This window comes from Felis catus, chromosome C1 (assembly GCF_018350175.1).
Source record: "Felis catus isolate Fca126 chromosome C1, F.catus_Fca126_mat1.0, whole genome shotgun sequence".
Taxonomy (NCBI): domain Eukaryota; kingdom Metazoa; phylum Chordata; class Mammalia; order Carnivora; family Felidae; genus Felis; species Felis catus.
Genome location: NC_058375.1, coordinates 116,845,323 through 116,862,087, shown reverse-complemented (window position 1 = coordinate 116,862,087; position 16,765 = coordinate 116,845,323). Strand labels below are relative to the sequence as shown.

Here is a 16,765-nt window from a genome sequence, read left to right as displayed (position 1 = left end):
ATGAAATATGAAAACAATTTCATTTAAAATTACATCAAAAAGAAAAAAATGCCTAGGAATAAAATTACAGAGGTAAGAGACCTGTACTCTGAAAACTATAAAACATTGATAAAAGAAACTAAAGGGCTACCTGGCTGGCGTGGTCAGGGCAGTATGTGACACTTGGTCTCAGGGTCATGGGTTTAAACCTCATGAAAGAAGGAAAAAGGATAGGATAGGGTAGGGTAGGGAAGGGAAGGGTAGGGAAGGGAAGGGAAGGGAAGGGAAGGGAAGGGAAGGGAAGGGAAGGGAAGGGAAGGGAAGGGAAGGGAAGGGAGAAACTGAAGACAACACAAACAAATGAAAAGATATACCATGCTCATGGATTGAAGAATTAATTATTAAAATGTCCATTCAATCCAAAGCAATCTACAGATTCAATGCAACCCTTACCAAAATACCAATAACATTTTTCATAAAATCAGAATTATCTTAAAGTTTGTATGGAACAAAGATCTTAAATGCCAAAGCAATCTTGGGAAAGAAGAACAAAGCTGGAGATCTCACAATTCCAGATTTCAAGATATACTACAAAACTGCGATAATCAAAACAGCACAGTACTGGCACAAAAACCGACATACAGATCCATGGAACAGAACAGAGGGCCGAGAAATAAATCCATGTTTATAGAGTCAATTAATCTCTGACAAAGGAAGAATATACAATGGGGAAAAGACTATCTTTTCAATAAATGATATTGGGAAAACCTGACAGCTACACGCAAAACTGGACCACGTTCTTACACCATACACAAAAATAAACTCAAAATGGATTAAAGACCTAAAGGTGATACCCAAAACTCGTAAAAGAAAACAGAGGCAGTAATTTCTTGGACCTCAACCTTAGCAGTATCTTTATTGTCTCCTTAAGCAAGAGAAACAAAAGCAAAAATAAACTATTAGGACTACATCAAAATAAACTTTTGCACAATAAAGGAAACCACTGACAAAATGAAAAGGCAATTTACTGAAGAGAAGATATTTGCAAATGCTATATCCAACAGAGAGTTAATATCCAACATATATAAAGAACTTACACAACTAAACACCAAGAAAACAGTCAATCCAATAAAAATATGGACAGAGAACCTGAATAGCCATTTTCCCAAAGACATACAGATGGCCAACAGATATATGAAAAGATGCTCAACATCACTAATCATCAGGGAAATGCAAATCAAAACCATAATTAGATATCACCTTACACCTGTCATATAGACAGAATCAAAAAGAAATAATAAGTGTTGCAGAGAAAAAGGAACCCTTGTGCACTGTTCATAGGAATGTAAATTTGTGCAACCACTGTAGAAAACACTATGGAGGTTCCTCAAAAAATCAGAAACACCATATGATCCTAGAATATTTACCGAGAGAAAACAAAAACACTAATTTGAAAAGATACATGCACCCATATGTTTATTGCAGCATTATTTACAATAGCCAAGATATGAAAGCAATCCAAATGTCCATTAATAGATGAATGGATAAAGATGCGGGGTGTGTGTGTGTGTGTGTGTGTGTGTGTGTGTGTGCACGCGCATGCATATTCCACATAATGGAATAATACTCAGCCATAAAAAGGAGTGAGATCTTGCCATCCGTAACAACATGGATGGACCCAAACAGTACTATGCTAAGTGAAACAAGCCAGACAGAAAAAGACAAATATCATATCTTACTTACATGTGGAATCTAAAACACAAATGAATGAACAAATAAAGAGGCAAGAAGCAGAAACAAAGCCATAAATAGAGAATAGACTGATGGTTGCCAAGGGGAGAAGGGTAGAAAAACAGCCAAAATGGGTGAAGGGGAATGGAAGGCACAGGCTTCCAGTTATGGAATGAGTAAGTCTCATGGATGAAAGGTATAGCATAAGGAATACAGTATTAACTGCAAAAGCACTGTATGATGACATATGGTGGCTACACCTGTGGTGAGCACAGCATAACCTGTAGAGTTGTTGAATCACTATGTTGTGGATCCAAAACTAATGTGACATTGTGTTGAATGATACTTTCAATCAAAGAAAATAAAAACACAAACAACACTTAAGAGAAAAAAAAGGGAGGGCAAAAGACTTCAATAGAGATTTTTCTATAGAAGATCTACAAATGAGCACATGAAAAAACACTCAACACTGTTAGTCATTAGGGAAATGCAAATCAAAACCACAATGACACTTCATACCCACTAGGATGACTATAATCAAAGAGACAGACAACAACAAGTATTGACCTAAATGTGAATCAATTACAACTCTTATACGTTGTTGGTGGGAATGTAAAATGGTACACACTTAGAAAATTAAGTGCCAGTTAGGCAAAAAGTTAAACACAGAGTTACCACATGACCCAACAATTCCACAGCAAGGGAATTTCAATTCCCACATAAAATATCTCCACATAAAAACATTCAGACAAATTATTCACAGTAGCATTCCTCACAATAGTCAAAAAGTGGAAACAACCCAAATGTCTATCAACTGATGAATGGATAACATAAGGTCATATCTATACAGCAGTGAAATATTATTCAGCCATAAAAAGGAATGAAATACAGATACATGCTACTCCACGGATAAACCCTGAAAACATTATGCTAAGTGAAAGAAGTCATATTCAAAAAGCCATAAAATCTATGACTGCACTTATATAAAATGTCCTGAATAAGCAACTCCCTAGAGACAGAAAGCAGCCTGTCAGGGACTGGGAGAAGAAAACAGGGAGTGCTAACGATCATAGGTCTCCTTGGAGGTGATAAAAATATTATGGAATTAGATAACTGCACAGTTTTGTAAATATACAAACCAACACAGAATTATACATTTTAAAAAAGTAAATTTTTGTCTATAGATTATATTTCAGTATTTATTACGTTTTAAAAAATGTTTGTTTATTTTAAAGAGAAAGAGAAAGCATGAGCCGGGGAGGGACAGAGAGAGAGGGAGACAAAGAGTCTGAAGCAGACTCCAGGCTCTGAGCTGTCAGCACAGATCCTGCCGTGGGGCTCAAACCCAAGAGTGTGAGATCATGACCTGAGCCAAAGTCGACGCTTAACCAACTGAGCTACTCAGGCACCCCCATTATATCTCAATATTTAAAATAAGCTGATGATTTCCCCTCCAAAAATAATCCAACACCTGTTTGTGATAAAAACTTAAATAGGAATAGATGAGAACTGCCTCATCTTGCTCAAGAATATCTACAAAAACAACTACAACTAACATCATGCTTAGTTGTGAAGGACCTAAGACTGGGAACAATGTAAGGATGTCTACTCTCACCACTTGTACTTAATGTAGTGGAAGAAATTCTAGCCAATGCAATAAGGCAAGAAAAAGAAAAAGTATACAGATCTCAAAGAGATAAAACTATTCCTATTTGCAGATGATTTGTTTATGCAGAAAATGCCAAGGAATCTACAAAAATTCTAAGAACCAATAGAAGAGTTTAGAAAAGTCAGAGTCTACCTATATAAGGAGCAAACTGGAGAAAGCAGTAAGCAGAGCAGTCAATGGTCTGATGTCCAGAGCAATTAAAAAACTGGTTCCACTGGGAATCAATGGGCAAAAAAACCCCAAAATTAGAAGGGGGGATGGGTTTTATTATGTTCTGACTATGGTTTCTCTATGCTATCAGGATGTTCAATGACTCAAGAAAAGAAATTAAGTGGTTTGCTTTTGACAGCTACTGAACATCTTACCTAAGTCTTTCAAAGTTACAGTAAAGAGACTAAACTTCTCTGGGTTAAGAATTCTAAAATCTTGGGGCACCTGGGTGGCGCAGTCAGTTAAGCGTCCGACTTCAGCCAGGTCACGATCTGGCAGTCCGTGAGTTCGAGCCCCGCGTCGGGCTCTGGGCTGATGGCTCAGAGCCTAGAGCCTGTTTCCGATTCTGTGTCTCCCTCTCTCTCTGCCCCTCCCCCGTTCATGCTCTGTCTCTCTCTGTCCCAAAAATAAATAAACGTTGAAAAAAAAAATTAAAAATAAAAAAAAAGTTTATAAAAAAAAAAAAGAATTCTAAAATCTTTATATATATGCCTTATTCTGTTTTGGCCCTAACAATTAAAAAATAATACTACATATATTCAGAAGAAAGCTGAAATTTTAAGGCCTTCAGGAAGTTTTGAATTAAAATTTCCTTACCATATTATTTTTAACACAAATGCCTAAAAGTACTGTTTTCATTCTCAGTCCTTACCGCTTTACCACATATACATACATATAGGGACATGCAGGGGCAATATTTACATGTGGACGTTTAGAATAAAATGTTGCTATGATGCACCCAATACCACAGGATTTTAGTATTCTTGACGATTAAATCCTGTGTGTCATGCTCATTAAAACTCAGTATACACAAACTTTCCCAGACAAGCCTCCAACATGGGTGTGGTCCTTCTCCCTGTGCCAGCAGCATAATGGGATTCTGTTTCATAGCTATAATTTATAACACAGGCTATAAAGCACAAACTCACTTTTCAGCCACCGCCCTTACCTCTTTACCTGGTACTTTCTATCTTGGTACCAAGTTTTAAACTGGGAAAACACACCAACTACGTGCACGCGCACACACACACACACACACACACACACTTAGGAGCCCGTGTCTTGCAACTGGCTGGGCTGCCCTGCCTGGCCACACCAGCAGTGCCACTCATCACTGGATGGCCAGAGTCCTGGTCCCAGCTCCACCACAGATACGTTGTAAAGCACGTATAAAAGCATATACAAAAGCAGGGGATGGGACATCTGGCTGGCTCAGTCGGGAGGTCAGGCAACTCTCGATCTTGGGATTTTAAGTTCAAGCCCCATGTTGACGAGAGATTACTCAAAAAGAAAATCTTCAGGGGCACCTGGGGGCCTCAGTCAGTTAGGCATCCAACTCTTGATTTCAGCTCAGGTCACGATCTCATGGTTCATGGGATCGAGCCCCACATTGAGCTTGGCACTGACAGGGTTGAGAGTGTTTGGGATTCTCTCTCTGCCCCTCTCCTGCTTGCGCACATGCACTCTTTCTCTCTCTCAAATAAGTAAACTTTAAAAGAAAAGTGAATAGAGGTGCCTGAGTGGTTCAGCTGGTTACACATCTGACTCTTGATTTCGGCTCAGTCATGATTTTGCGTTTCATTGAGATGGAGCCCCATGTCAGGCTCTGCACTGACAGTGCTGGGCCTGCTTGGGATTCTCTCCCTCTCTCTCTCTCTGCCCTTCCCTCTCTCAAAATGAATAAATAAATAAATAAGTTCTTTTAAAAAAAAAAAAGTAGGGGGCAATGTACAGAAATTATGCCATAATAAAATTACATACAAATTATATAGTGACAGAAAATGAACTACAAGTGAATATGAAATAAATGAAAACTGATTTGTTGGCGGTAGCATAATTATAGTAAATATTCTTTTTCCCCTCTTAATATTACGTTTTTACAAACATACGAAAGAGAAGTTAAGAGGGATTAATGAAAGTATGTTTAGAGGTCTTTAAGCATTTTATAAGAAACATACTATCCAATGACAAATTCCCTATTAATATGGTAGATACACAGCTGAGCAGAGGTCAAAAGACCTGGCTCCTGTTTCTGCTCTGCCTTTATGTACTAGGAGGAACTTTCCTGAAAGTGACAAACTCTTTTTTACAACCTCAAGATATTCAAAACGTGAAAGCTATGGTGATCTAAGAGCCCTGAAATCACCATGATGCAATGAGCTATCTGAGAGTTAGAAAAAGTCCTTGTTGGCAACTGCTTTATGAAGACTTCACTCATACAGTGATTCGCTTGTCTTTTCTTCCCCTTCTGGAATCACAAGAGATATCCACTTGTCCTCAAACAGCCTCACAAGGTATAGTAAAAGGAATAAAGGTACCAGAAACAGTAAGTCACAATTCAAGTCTAAGTTATTTTGTTTATTTATTCCACAATATTTATTGCACACCTATACCACATGCCAGGGACCTTTTGAGGCACTAAAGGTAAAGAAAGGAATAATACAAAGTCCTTGCCCTCGTGAACAAACATTTTGCAGTGATACGCAGTAAGAAGGAACATTAAACAGGATGAAGGCACAGAGTACCCTTAGAACACTGGATATGCTATACTGGCTGACCTCGGTAATGGAGTGTGTCTGCAGCCGAGATCTGGATGGAATGAGAAGGAGAGCCACGGGGACACCCAGGGGACAAATGTTTCAAGCAGAAAGAACTGTAAGCACAGAGGCCCTGAAGCAGGAGAAGCGTGGAATGTTCAAAATTAGTAAGGAGGCCAATGGAAGTAGAGCCAAGAGAACCTTGGAGAAGAACATCTCATGATATCAGAATGGTAGCCAGCGTCAGATCGTGTCAGGGCCTGGCGGGCCATGGTGAGCCACCGAACTGCAGTCTCTGTGTGATGCAAAACCTCTGGAGGATTCTGAACAGGGGATTAACACCACGCGAGTTACATTCTAAAAGGATTACTCTGGGGGCGCCTGGCTGGCTCCGCTGGCAGAGCGTGTGACTCCGTCTCAGGGTCGTGAGTTCGGGCCTTAGGATGGGCGTGGAGCCTACTTAAATTTCAAAAATTAAACAATAATAAAAACATCCCTCTGATGGCTGTATGGAAAACAGCCCGTGGGCGCCGGGAGAGAGTAACAGCAAGGACAGTGGTTGCGTGTCTACCGCGAGAGCACAGGGAAAAGAGCACGACAGCTCGGTAGCAGGAGAAGGGCAACGACTGCGGCAGAGGCCAGGGAGCCCAAGTGTGCTTGTAACAGTAAAGCCAACAGGATTAGTTCCCGAATTCAGTGCGAGCTACAAGAGAAAGCCAACAACCTCATAGCTTCTGGCCTGGGAAAGGGGGAGGGTCAATGGAGGTTGAGTCTTCAGACCTAGAAACTGTTCTCAAGGTATCAAATTCAGCTGTTCAGAAATAGCACGAGCATTTCGGACCTAAAACTGAAAAGGCAAAAATAGAACAACTGCTTTTTCTACTCACCGTTTGCTGATTGGATCATGTTTCCAGATTTTTGGACTTCATCAAATTTTGTAAAAATTACATTCAACCTGTATGAAAAAAAGCACACATACATGTAAAGACTGTCAACAATCACTGTTCACAGCCAATTATATTAAAACACTGATGTGAAACTGAATCACACTCCAAAAAAAAGCCAATGATATAAACCCACTTAATAACAAAAACAGTAACTACATTAGTAACATTAATAACATCCAATAATAATCAAGCACTTACAGACCAAGCACTGACTTAGGGCTCTCTCTGAAAAATCTTGTTTAATCCTTACCACAGCCATGTATGAGATTATCGTCCCCATTTTACAGATGAAGAAATCAAGACCCAGTAACTTGCTTAGGGTAACACAGTCAGGGTAGAGATGCTAGCCCGGAGAGTAAGAATCCAGAGCCCGGGATCTCAGACACTGCATTAAACTGACTACTCGACACAAAATGTATACATTATGAAAAGCCTGTATTTCTCCTATTTCTAGGCACAGACTGTTATTGTTCAAATGCACCAACATTACAATATAAAGGCTTTTCTGTGACTTACGCTTAATTCAGAAATGCTTAAGTAATTTCTCCAGAAACAAACAGTGACTAGGTAATCTTTAATTGAAAAAAATCTACATGACGTTTTCTATTAATGGATCATTTTCACCTTGACACTTTAATTGAAACAAAATCCCTTAACCAGTCAAAATATTCCATCCTCGTGACACCAATAATGAGAGGAACATGGGGTGGGGTAGATGGGTGCTAATCTCGCCTGGTAGAAAAAGTCAAGAAAAAACTAGGCTTTCCCAAGCCAAAACAGATACACTGGAATAAGCGTAAAGGCAGAGATTCGAAAGCAATATATTTTTGCGTTCAAACCTACACCACCCATTCCAGGGACCAGGCTAGAAATTTTAGCACATGCTTACAAACCATTCTGTCATACAAGCTCTAATCATTTCAAACATGTTTGTCTTTTCTTCGCAACTAGAATGGACTCTTCTTCAGGACAGGGATGGGAACCGTGTACTTTTGGTATTCTGTACGTCATGCAGGAGAGTTATTACATCACGGCGTGAAGACTGTTCCTGCCCTCGCTACAGAAACTGCACACATTCTGGCCTCCGTTCCTTCAGAGTTCATTCACCGAGTCTAGTACTGAGCTGGCCAGACGCTGAGGTGTGTAAAGTCCCTAATTTCTACAGCTTCTACTTCATTCTTTCCTACTTAGGATGCTACATTCTAAGTCACAGGGGAGCCAAAACTACGCATCAGCAAAGAGAGGTAAAATGGAGGGGATAAAGGGGCCTGACACCCTGCCTCTCCCCCTTCCCACACCAGGGCAGAGATCAATCTCCTTGGCCCATCTTTCCATCTAAGCCCAGATGTAGCCTCAAAATCCTTCCCCGACCTGCTCCAGGCAGCCACTACCAATTAATCAAAGTTGGCACCACTGAATTACAAAAAACTTGTGTCACCTGAGGACCAGATATGAGTAAAACTCACTTTCAAATCCAGAGGCTACTAAAGATCTGGAAAAATGTCTTAGAATCAATTTCCTATGATGTTTCCATCACCTTCCCTTTTATGAGCACCAAAGACCTCCAGTGGCATAAAAAAGCGCATAAATAATATCACTACACAGGTTGCCAGGGCATGCCCTGACCAACTTACCGCTTTATTGTGTCACAACTACACCCTCTGACGTGAGCATGCCTGCAAGTTTGCAAGGTAGGGACAAGGTATACCTCTAGCCTCGCTGGTCCTAAAATTACTGCGAGGGGCAAGTATTTCATCCGTTCCTGGTAGAGTAGTCACCTTGTCAATGGCAACTGAGAACAAGACTGTAGACGCTCCATCTGGGGTAATGTCCACTCACTGGGGCCACATTACCCCCAACTAGCAGGCCCAAACAACTAGGGATGAGAGGGCTAAAATGATTGCTGCCTTTTCGGTACCTGCACATTCATGCAGAAATCCCTCGGGAAGGCATGCCTTTCCCTCTACCCACAACCGTCTCAGTAGCTGCACCTCATTCTCTACTCAGCGATGCCTATACGGCGGCTCCTAAGAAGGCTACCACCTCAAGAGATCAGTAACCTGGCTTCAGGACAGTCTAACCCCAACAGAGCATTCCTTAGGAATGGCTTTCGTCTGCTAGCTCTGAACACAGCAATACACAACGCCTCCCTGGGACCAGCGAATTTGCACAAGCCAAAAAGGGTGAGTTTTATACATTCAGAGACACTGAATGATGTGTCGAAGTAACGATTACCCTCTGAAGCCACCAAGTGTTTTTCATTTTTGTCTGTGAAATCTCTGGATCTCAAATCTGAATTAAACTTCTTTAGTATTCTCACAAATAACTGGTACCATTTCTTCCTGGTTTTTCTGAATTCAAAATTTATACCCAACTCCTCAATCCCAACTGGCATTGCTTTTTTTTTTAGTGTGAGATCTAGTTATTCCTTCCTAGAATATCTTATAATATAAATTTAAAATAATTTCCTAAAAGCACTAGTAAGCTCATAGTCAACAAACTCCACTCATACACTTAGAGCTAAGTGACTTTTTAGTCTACTACTCTTAAATGTGAGCAGACAAACCAATTCAAAGATGCGTGAGCAAAGCTTCTAAAGTGAAAAAGGGAGTCCCAAGATGAACAAACGTATACCCCAGAATCCCAATTCAGAGGAAAGAAGAAGAATGAGAAGTTTTTAAAATATATTATTAATACTCCCAAAGAGATAAAGAAAATAGTGCGATTATAAAAGCAAACAGGGAAGGAGACCTTCAAAATGACAGAAAATCTGCTCCTCCAAAGAGCAAAGCAAACATTCGCAAAATATGTCAAAATCAAGTTTTTCAAAGCTCTGGAAATTAAACAAAGGTTTGCTACAGTCCAAGGAGCCCTCTTCAAGACAAACTGCTCAATCTTGGTAAGGACAGCAAGCTTTTCACTGTTTTGCTGTGTCTTATTTCCATCACCAACTCACCAGCTGAAAATCAACAGCGTCACAATCATAATAGTTTGAAAACCAGCAGCCTCAAAGCCACTGGGAAGAGCTGAGCAAGTCTGGAGCACCATAAAAATCCCCATTCCAAGAGAACTGTAATGATTTGACCTGTCTGGCACATCCTAGAATCCCCATTCGCAGGGTTTTATTTTACATGATTCACAGCACATTCAGTAGGAGAGACTCTTACGCCTGAAGCCAAGATCAAAAAGAATCAGCAACAACTGCTTAACACGGCAACTGCCTAAGATGATGACAACTGGGGCAAAGACACTGACCAAAAAACTTACAAAGAAAAATGGAGAATGAGATGTCCACAGGGGACTTTGAAAAAAATCTGACACATTCCTGGGAATCTGAAAGACTATGCATAGGTGCAAGACTGTAGGAAAGTCTAAGAAAAGACCTGAGAACACACTAATGTCTCATCGCTGGCTGACCTTGACGCTCTGCACAAGCAGACAGAAAAGGGGAAGGCAGAGATGCATAAACTGCCCACCAGAACACGGAAAACATTCCCAAACATACACAGACAGCACTTCAGCAAAGGTTGCGAGGCTGACTGGTTGGTTTAAGGCATCCAAGGAAATGTCTATCAAATCATTAGCTGGACACTATGCTAACCAAGTAGAGACTTCAGTAGCCATACACATAAGAAAAAAATATAGACTTTATGAAATTAGTTCAGGAAAATTACTAAACAAGCAGGGAGGAACAAACACCAAGAACAACAAATCTGCAGAGAAAAACAGACTGTGATGTCCAAAGGTGCACAATATATTATTTTAAATGACCCGTTTCAACAAAAAATTTATACAGGTGAAGAAGTAAGAAAATATGGCCAATACGGAGGAAAAAAAAAAAATCAGTCATCAGAAACTATCCTTAAAGGAAGCCCAGAGACTGAACGTATTAGATGAATATTTGAAATCAACTATTATAAGTATGTTGAAAATAAGTAAAGGAGGTTATTTCTAAAGAACTGAAGGTAAGTATAAGAACATCTCACCAAATAGAGAATATCACTGAAGAGACAGAAAACATAAGAATCCTATAGAGATTCTACAAATGAAAAGCATAAAACTGAAATAAAAAATTCACTAGATGGGGTGCCTGACTGGACTGGTTGATAGAGCATACAAATCCTGATCTCTGGGTTGTGGGTTTGAGCCCCACGTTGGGCATAAGATTACTTTAAAAAAACAAAATCTTTAAAAAAAAAAAAAATTCACAAGAGGGCTCAACAACAAATTTGAGTTGAGAGAAGAAAAAAGCTGCAACCTTGAAGAGGAGTCAGTTGACAATATTCTGTCTGAGAAACAAAAGAAAAGGAACAGGGCACAAACAAACAAACAAACAAACCAGAGCCTAAGAGTTCATGTTCTTATAATGTACCAACATATATACATATATATGTACCAACAAAACATATAATGAAATACCAGAAGAAAGAAAAAAGGACAGAATATATGGAGAAATAATGGCCAAAAACTTCTCACATTTTATATAAAATTTTAACCTACATATTCAAGAAGCTCAACAAACTCCAAATAGAATAAACTTAAAGAGATCCTAACCAACACACATGAGAAACAAACTGCTGGAAGAAAAGACAAAATCTTGAAAGCAACGACAGGGAAGGCACTCTTTGTGTACAACGAATCCTCAATAAAATAAATAAATCATTTCTCATTTAAAAAAAGGAAAAAAAAAAACTGGAGATCAAGTGGCAGTGATTTCAAAGTCTTAAAATTTTAAATCTGAACCAAGTATACCTCAACAATTTGAAAATAAATACATACACACATTAAAAAACAACAACAAACCTAAAAATCTCAACCAAGAATTCTGTATCCAACAAAATCATCCTTCAAAAATGAAGCAGAGAATCCTCTCCGGACCAATGATATTTCAGTCTTTACATGAACGAATTTTAGGCTCTGGGTAGGGGAAAATGAAGAATTTAAGACATTCCTAGATAAACAAAAAAAAAAACAGAGGAGTCCTTCAGACTGAAATGAAAGCAGACCATACATTAGCCCAAATCCACATGAAGATATAAAAAACACCAGTAAAAATAACTACAAAGGTAAACATAAAACTTAGGTAAACATAACAGACAGTATAAATATATATATTTTTTGTTTTTAACTCTTCTCGTCTCCTACATAACTTAACGGGAAACTACATAAAGCCATAATTATAAAACTGTGTGTTGGTGAGCTGTAATATATAAAGACATATAAATAAACACGACAGAAGAAAGGAAGGGAGAAAACAGAAAAGTAAAGTTTTTAATACTGAAATTAACTAAGGGTAATAATTCTAACTAAGCTTCTATAAATTAAGATGTCAACTGAAATCCCCAGAGCAAACACTAAGAAAATAATTCCAAAAAAGAATAGTAAAAGAAACAAGAAAATTAAAATGGTACACAAAAAAATATTTTTCACATAAAATAAGGGAGTAACAGAGAAGAAACAAAGGAGTCATGACATACAAAACACAAACAGCAAAAGAGCAGAAATAAAATCTATCTCATTGATACTACATTAAATATGAATGAATTAAACACTCCATTGAAAAGGCAAAGATGATCAGACTGAATAAATAACACTCAACTATATGCTACCTACAAGAGATTCAGGTTAGATACAAAGACAGAGACAGAAAATAATAGGACAGAAAAACATACTCCATGCAAACAGTGCTCAAAAGAGGTCTGGAGTGGCTCTACTATTATCAGACAGCATAGACTTTAAGACGAAAATTGCTACCAGCGACAAGGACATTTTACAATGACAAAAGGGTCAACATATCATGAAGACATAGTAATTTTATGTACCTAAGAACAGAGCCCCAAAATATATGAAGCAAAAGGTGACAGAACTGAAGAGAGAAATAAATAATTTAGCGGTATTAACTGGAGACTTCAATATCACACATTTCAATAATTAACAAAATACAGATACTTCTCAAGTGCACATGGAACATTCTCCAGGGAAGATCACACGCCAGAACACAAAACAAGCCTAAAACAAAATTCAAAGAAATGAAATCACAGAACATAGAAATTATGATCTATAACCGCAGTTAAGATAAAATTAGAAATCCATGACAAGTAAAAATGAGAAAATCACAAATAATGTAAAAATTTAATAAAACACAAATAACACAACAGCACTTAAATAACAGTTAAATAGCACTTAAAACACTAACAAAACACTTAATAACAAAGAGGTCAAAGATAAAAGCAAACGGCAAATCAAAAAATACTCCAATACAAATAAAAATGAACACAATGTGCACAACACGGTATGCAGCTTTAGTAGTACTTACAAAGAAATTTACAGGTGCAATTGCCTACATTAAAACAGAAGATATTAGGGGTGCCTGGGTGGCTCAGTCAGTTAAGCGTCCAACTTTGGCTCAGGTCAGGATCTCACAGTTCCTGAGTTCGAGCCCCATATCAGGCTCTGTGCTAACGGCTCAGAGCCTGGAGCCCGCTTCAGATTCTGTTGCCTCCCTCTCTCTGTGCCCCTCCCCCACTCACTCTATGTGTGTGTGTCTCTCTCAAAAATAAATAAACCTTAAAAAAAATTTTTTAAAGAAGATATTAAATCAATAACCTAACTTTCTATCTTAAAAAACTGGGAACTCAAACCAGGCAAAAGGAAGGAAAAAATAAAGACTAAAGCAGAAATATATGAAACAGGAAACAAAAAAACAATAACAATCAAGAAGTCAAAACTTAGTTCTTTGGAAAAAAAAACACCAAATTTGACAAATCTTTAATCTGATCAGAAAAAAAAAAAAGACACAGATTACTAAACTTAAAAGATAAAGGAAGGCACAGTACAACTATCCTTACAAAAATAAAAACAAAAAAAAAAAGCCTATGAACTGTGTGTTAAAAATTAGATAACCTTACGTGGACAAATTCCTAGACAGTCACAAACTACCAAAAGGGACTCAAAAGGAGACAAAGTCTGAACAGGCCTATAACCAAGTGAAGAGACTGGATTATAACACCTAGGGGTGTCCGGCTGGCTCAGCTGGAAGAGCATGCGACTCTTGATCTCTGGGCAGTACTCCCCAAACTCAATGTGAATTCAGTTTCTACCAAATTCCTAGCTGCCCTTCTCCCAGAAATTGACAAGTACATCCTAAAATTCATGTGGACCTGCAAGGCACCCAGAATAACCAAAACAATCTTGAGAAGAACAAACTTGGATTTCAAAATTTACTACAAAGCTGGTACAGTGAGGTACCAGGAGGACAGACATACAGATCAACGAAATTACAAAAAGAAATCCTTACATTAACGGTCAAGTGATCTTCAAGAAAGGTAAAGAAAATTTCTAAAAACCACAATGAGATACGCCTTGGGATGGCTATTATCAAAAATAAAACAACACAAAAACACAAAAACCACCACCTTTGGCACTGCTGGTAGGAATGCAAAATGGTACAACATCTCTGGAAAACAGTATGGCGGTTTCTCAAAAACCTAAACCTAACAGGATACTATCCAGCAAGTCCACTTCTAAAATCTAACCAAAAGAACTGGACGCAGGGAACGGAGGAGCTATCTGCGCATCCATTTTCATAGCAGCATTATTCACGATAGTCAAAAGGTGGAAACGAGTGCCCATCAACAGAGGAATGGATAAACAACAGAGGAATGGGTAAGGACACACAGTGAAATCGTATTCAGCGATACGAGGGAATGACTCATGCTACAGTGTGACTGAACTCTGAACACACCGTGGTAAGTGAAAGAAGGCAGTCGGAAAAGTTACACTTCGTGTGATTTTATCTGCAAATCTCAAAACAGGCAAATCCACAGGAATAAAAAGTAGACGAGTGGTTGCCAGTCTGGGTGGAAGGAAGGAATGGAGAGTGACTGCTAATGGAAACAGGGATTCTTTTCAAATGTTCTAAAACTCGATCGCAGTAATGGCTACATAACTTTCTAAATACAGTAAAAACTGAACTGTTCACTTTAAAGGGGAAATGGTAAATTATGAAAAATACGAAAGTTATGGTATAAGAATATTTCAAGAAGGCTCTTATTTTAGAAAACCCGAAACAATGCTATAAAAAGGAACGTACAATTATAAAAAAAAAGGAAAAATTTTAAATCAAATATCCAATAATGGAATGGTTGGAAGATAAATTTGAGAAAATCTCCCAGAAGGTGGAGCAAAATTATCAAGACAGAAATGGGAGGAAAAAATGAAATCAGAGGACTGGTCCAAGTCCCTGCCCAGACTGAAAGGCACTCCAAGCGCACTGCACAAAAAAATGAGTATAGTCTCGTAAAAGCCCCATTGACATAAAGTTTCAGACAAACTCTGGGTGCAAAGAGAACCAAAGTTATCTACATAGGATGAAGAATCAGAAGGACTTTGGAGTTCTCAGTAGAAACACTGAAAGCTGGACACAATGGGGCACTGCCTTTAACATTCTGGAAAAAGCCTTCCAATCTGGAGTTCTAAACCACAGCACGCTATTAATATCAAGATAGAACAAAGACACCTCAAAGTCAAAAAAGTTTTCCTTCTCCATGTCTCTTCTCGGACAGCTACTGAAGAATATGCACAACTCAAGTGAGAGAGAAAACCAGGAAAGAGAAGATGTGGTCTTTGAGAAACAGGTGCACCGGCTAAGAAGACAGAAGTGAAGCCCCAGGATGATGACGAGAGAGAGACGTCAGGACGATAAAGGAAGAGATGGTGAGGGCAGCCAGTCCAGACTGGAGCAGGTTCAAGGGCAGTGTGTAGACGGTACTAGCACACGGTAAGCATGGAGACAACTACTCAAATGAAAGTAAGACCATCATTAACCCAGGGAAAACAAAAGGTTGTGCAGAAAAAAAGGGTAAAGCCATCAGTTCCCCGGTACAGTGGGCTGTAAATAGCACACACGGTCATAATATAAACAAAATGCTGTCATAACCACAAGTAAAACATAGCTACAACTGGTGGACAAGGAGATGTCAAGTGGCTTGGCATGGTCAGGAGGAGCTGAAATTCATCCTCCGTCATGCAAAGTACAATTCTTACAGCGACAGAAACCACATAGGACAACACGTGCACGGTACTTACAACCACAGAGACAGGGCAGTCAGCACCCAGTGTTTGCCTCTGGGGGGAGATGGCAGAAGGGTAAGGGACTGCCTTTCTTCCGTGTATCTTATAAATTGAGTCAACTCTGTGTAAATGCCTCGCATATAAGATAAAAGTTAAAAAATGAAGGAACATCACAGAACACATTTCTCCTCTGCTTTTGCCTTGGGCCCTCTCTATACCGCTAAAGCTTACACAAGCACCTTAAAAATAAGTTTCAATTCTTCCCTTAGTGACACAACTATTAGTAATGACTAGTGGATGTTCATAAATTTTTTAAGTTGAGGTAGCACAACAAATACACTGACAGAGCCATGCAAAACTATAGGTGTGCGAGGCCAGTGCTAACAAATGCATCAGAGGACCAGGCCACAGCTCCATCTACGAATTAAAGGACCTTCAGGTTTAAAGCAGCTACTGTTTGAGGAGTCTGGTTCCCAAATGACGGTCTCAGAAGCAATTTAACACCATAAACTTCGTGAACTAAAATCTGTCATGGTGGATAAAGATATTTTCTGGAATGTGCCATGGGGTGACAGTGAATGTCAAAGTGGGCTAAAAGCCTGTGTCTAGGAAAGTAAGCC

The 16,765-nt window shown here is 38.9% G+C and overlaps 1 protein-coding gene and 1 long non-coding RNA gene across 33 annotated transcripts in view; one reads left to right on the top strand and one right to left on the bottom strand.

Moving 5' to 3' along the window:
* Window positions 1–16,765, bottom strand: part of CLASP1 (cytoplasmic linker associated protein 1) — a 272,813-nt gene that overhangs the window by 150,376 nt on the left and 105,672 nt on the right. For all 32 annotated transcript variants that reach the window (XM_019837951.3, XM_019837954.3, XM_019837945.3 and 29 more), the window contains exon 8: window positions 7,014–7,081. In XM_019837951.3, the coding sequence (XP_019693510.1) occupies window positions 7,014–7,081 (68 nt within the window). The remainder of the gene's footprint in view (window positions 1–7,013; window positions 7,082–16,765) is intronic.
* LOC123379089 lies at window positions 8,692–11,782 on the top strand. Its single transcript, XR_006583076.1, has 2 exons — window positions 8,692–8,897; window positions 9,081–11,782. It is a non-coding gene; the product is annotated as an uncharacterized LOC123379089 (long non-coding RNA).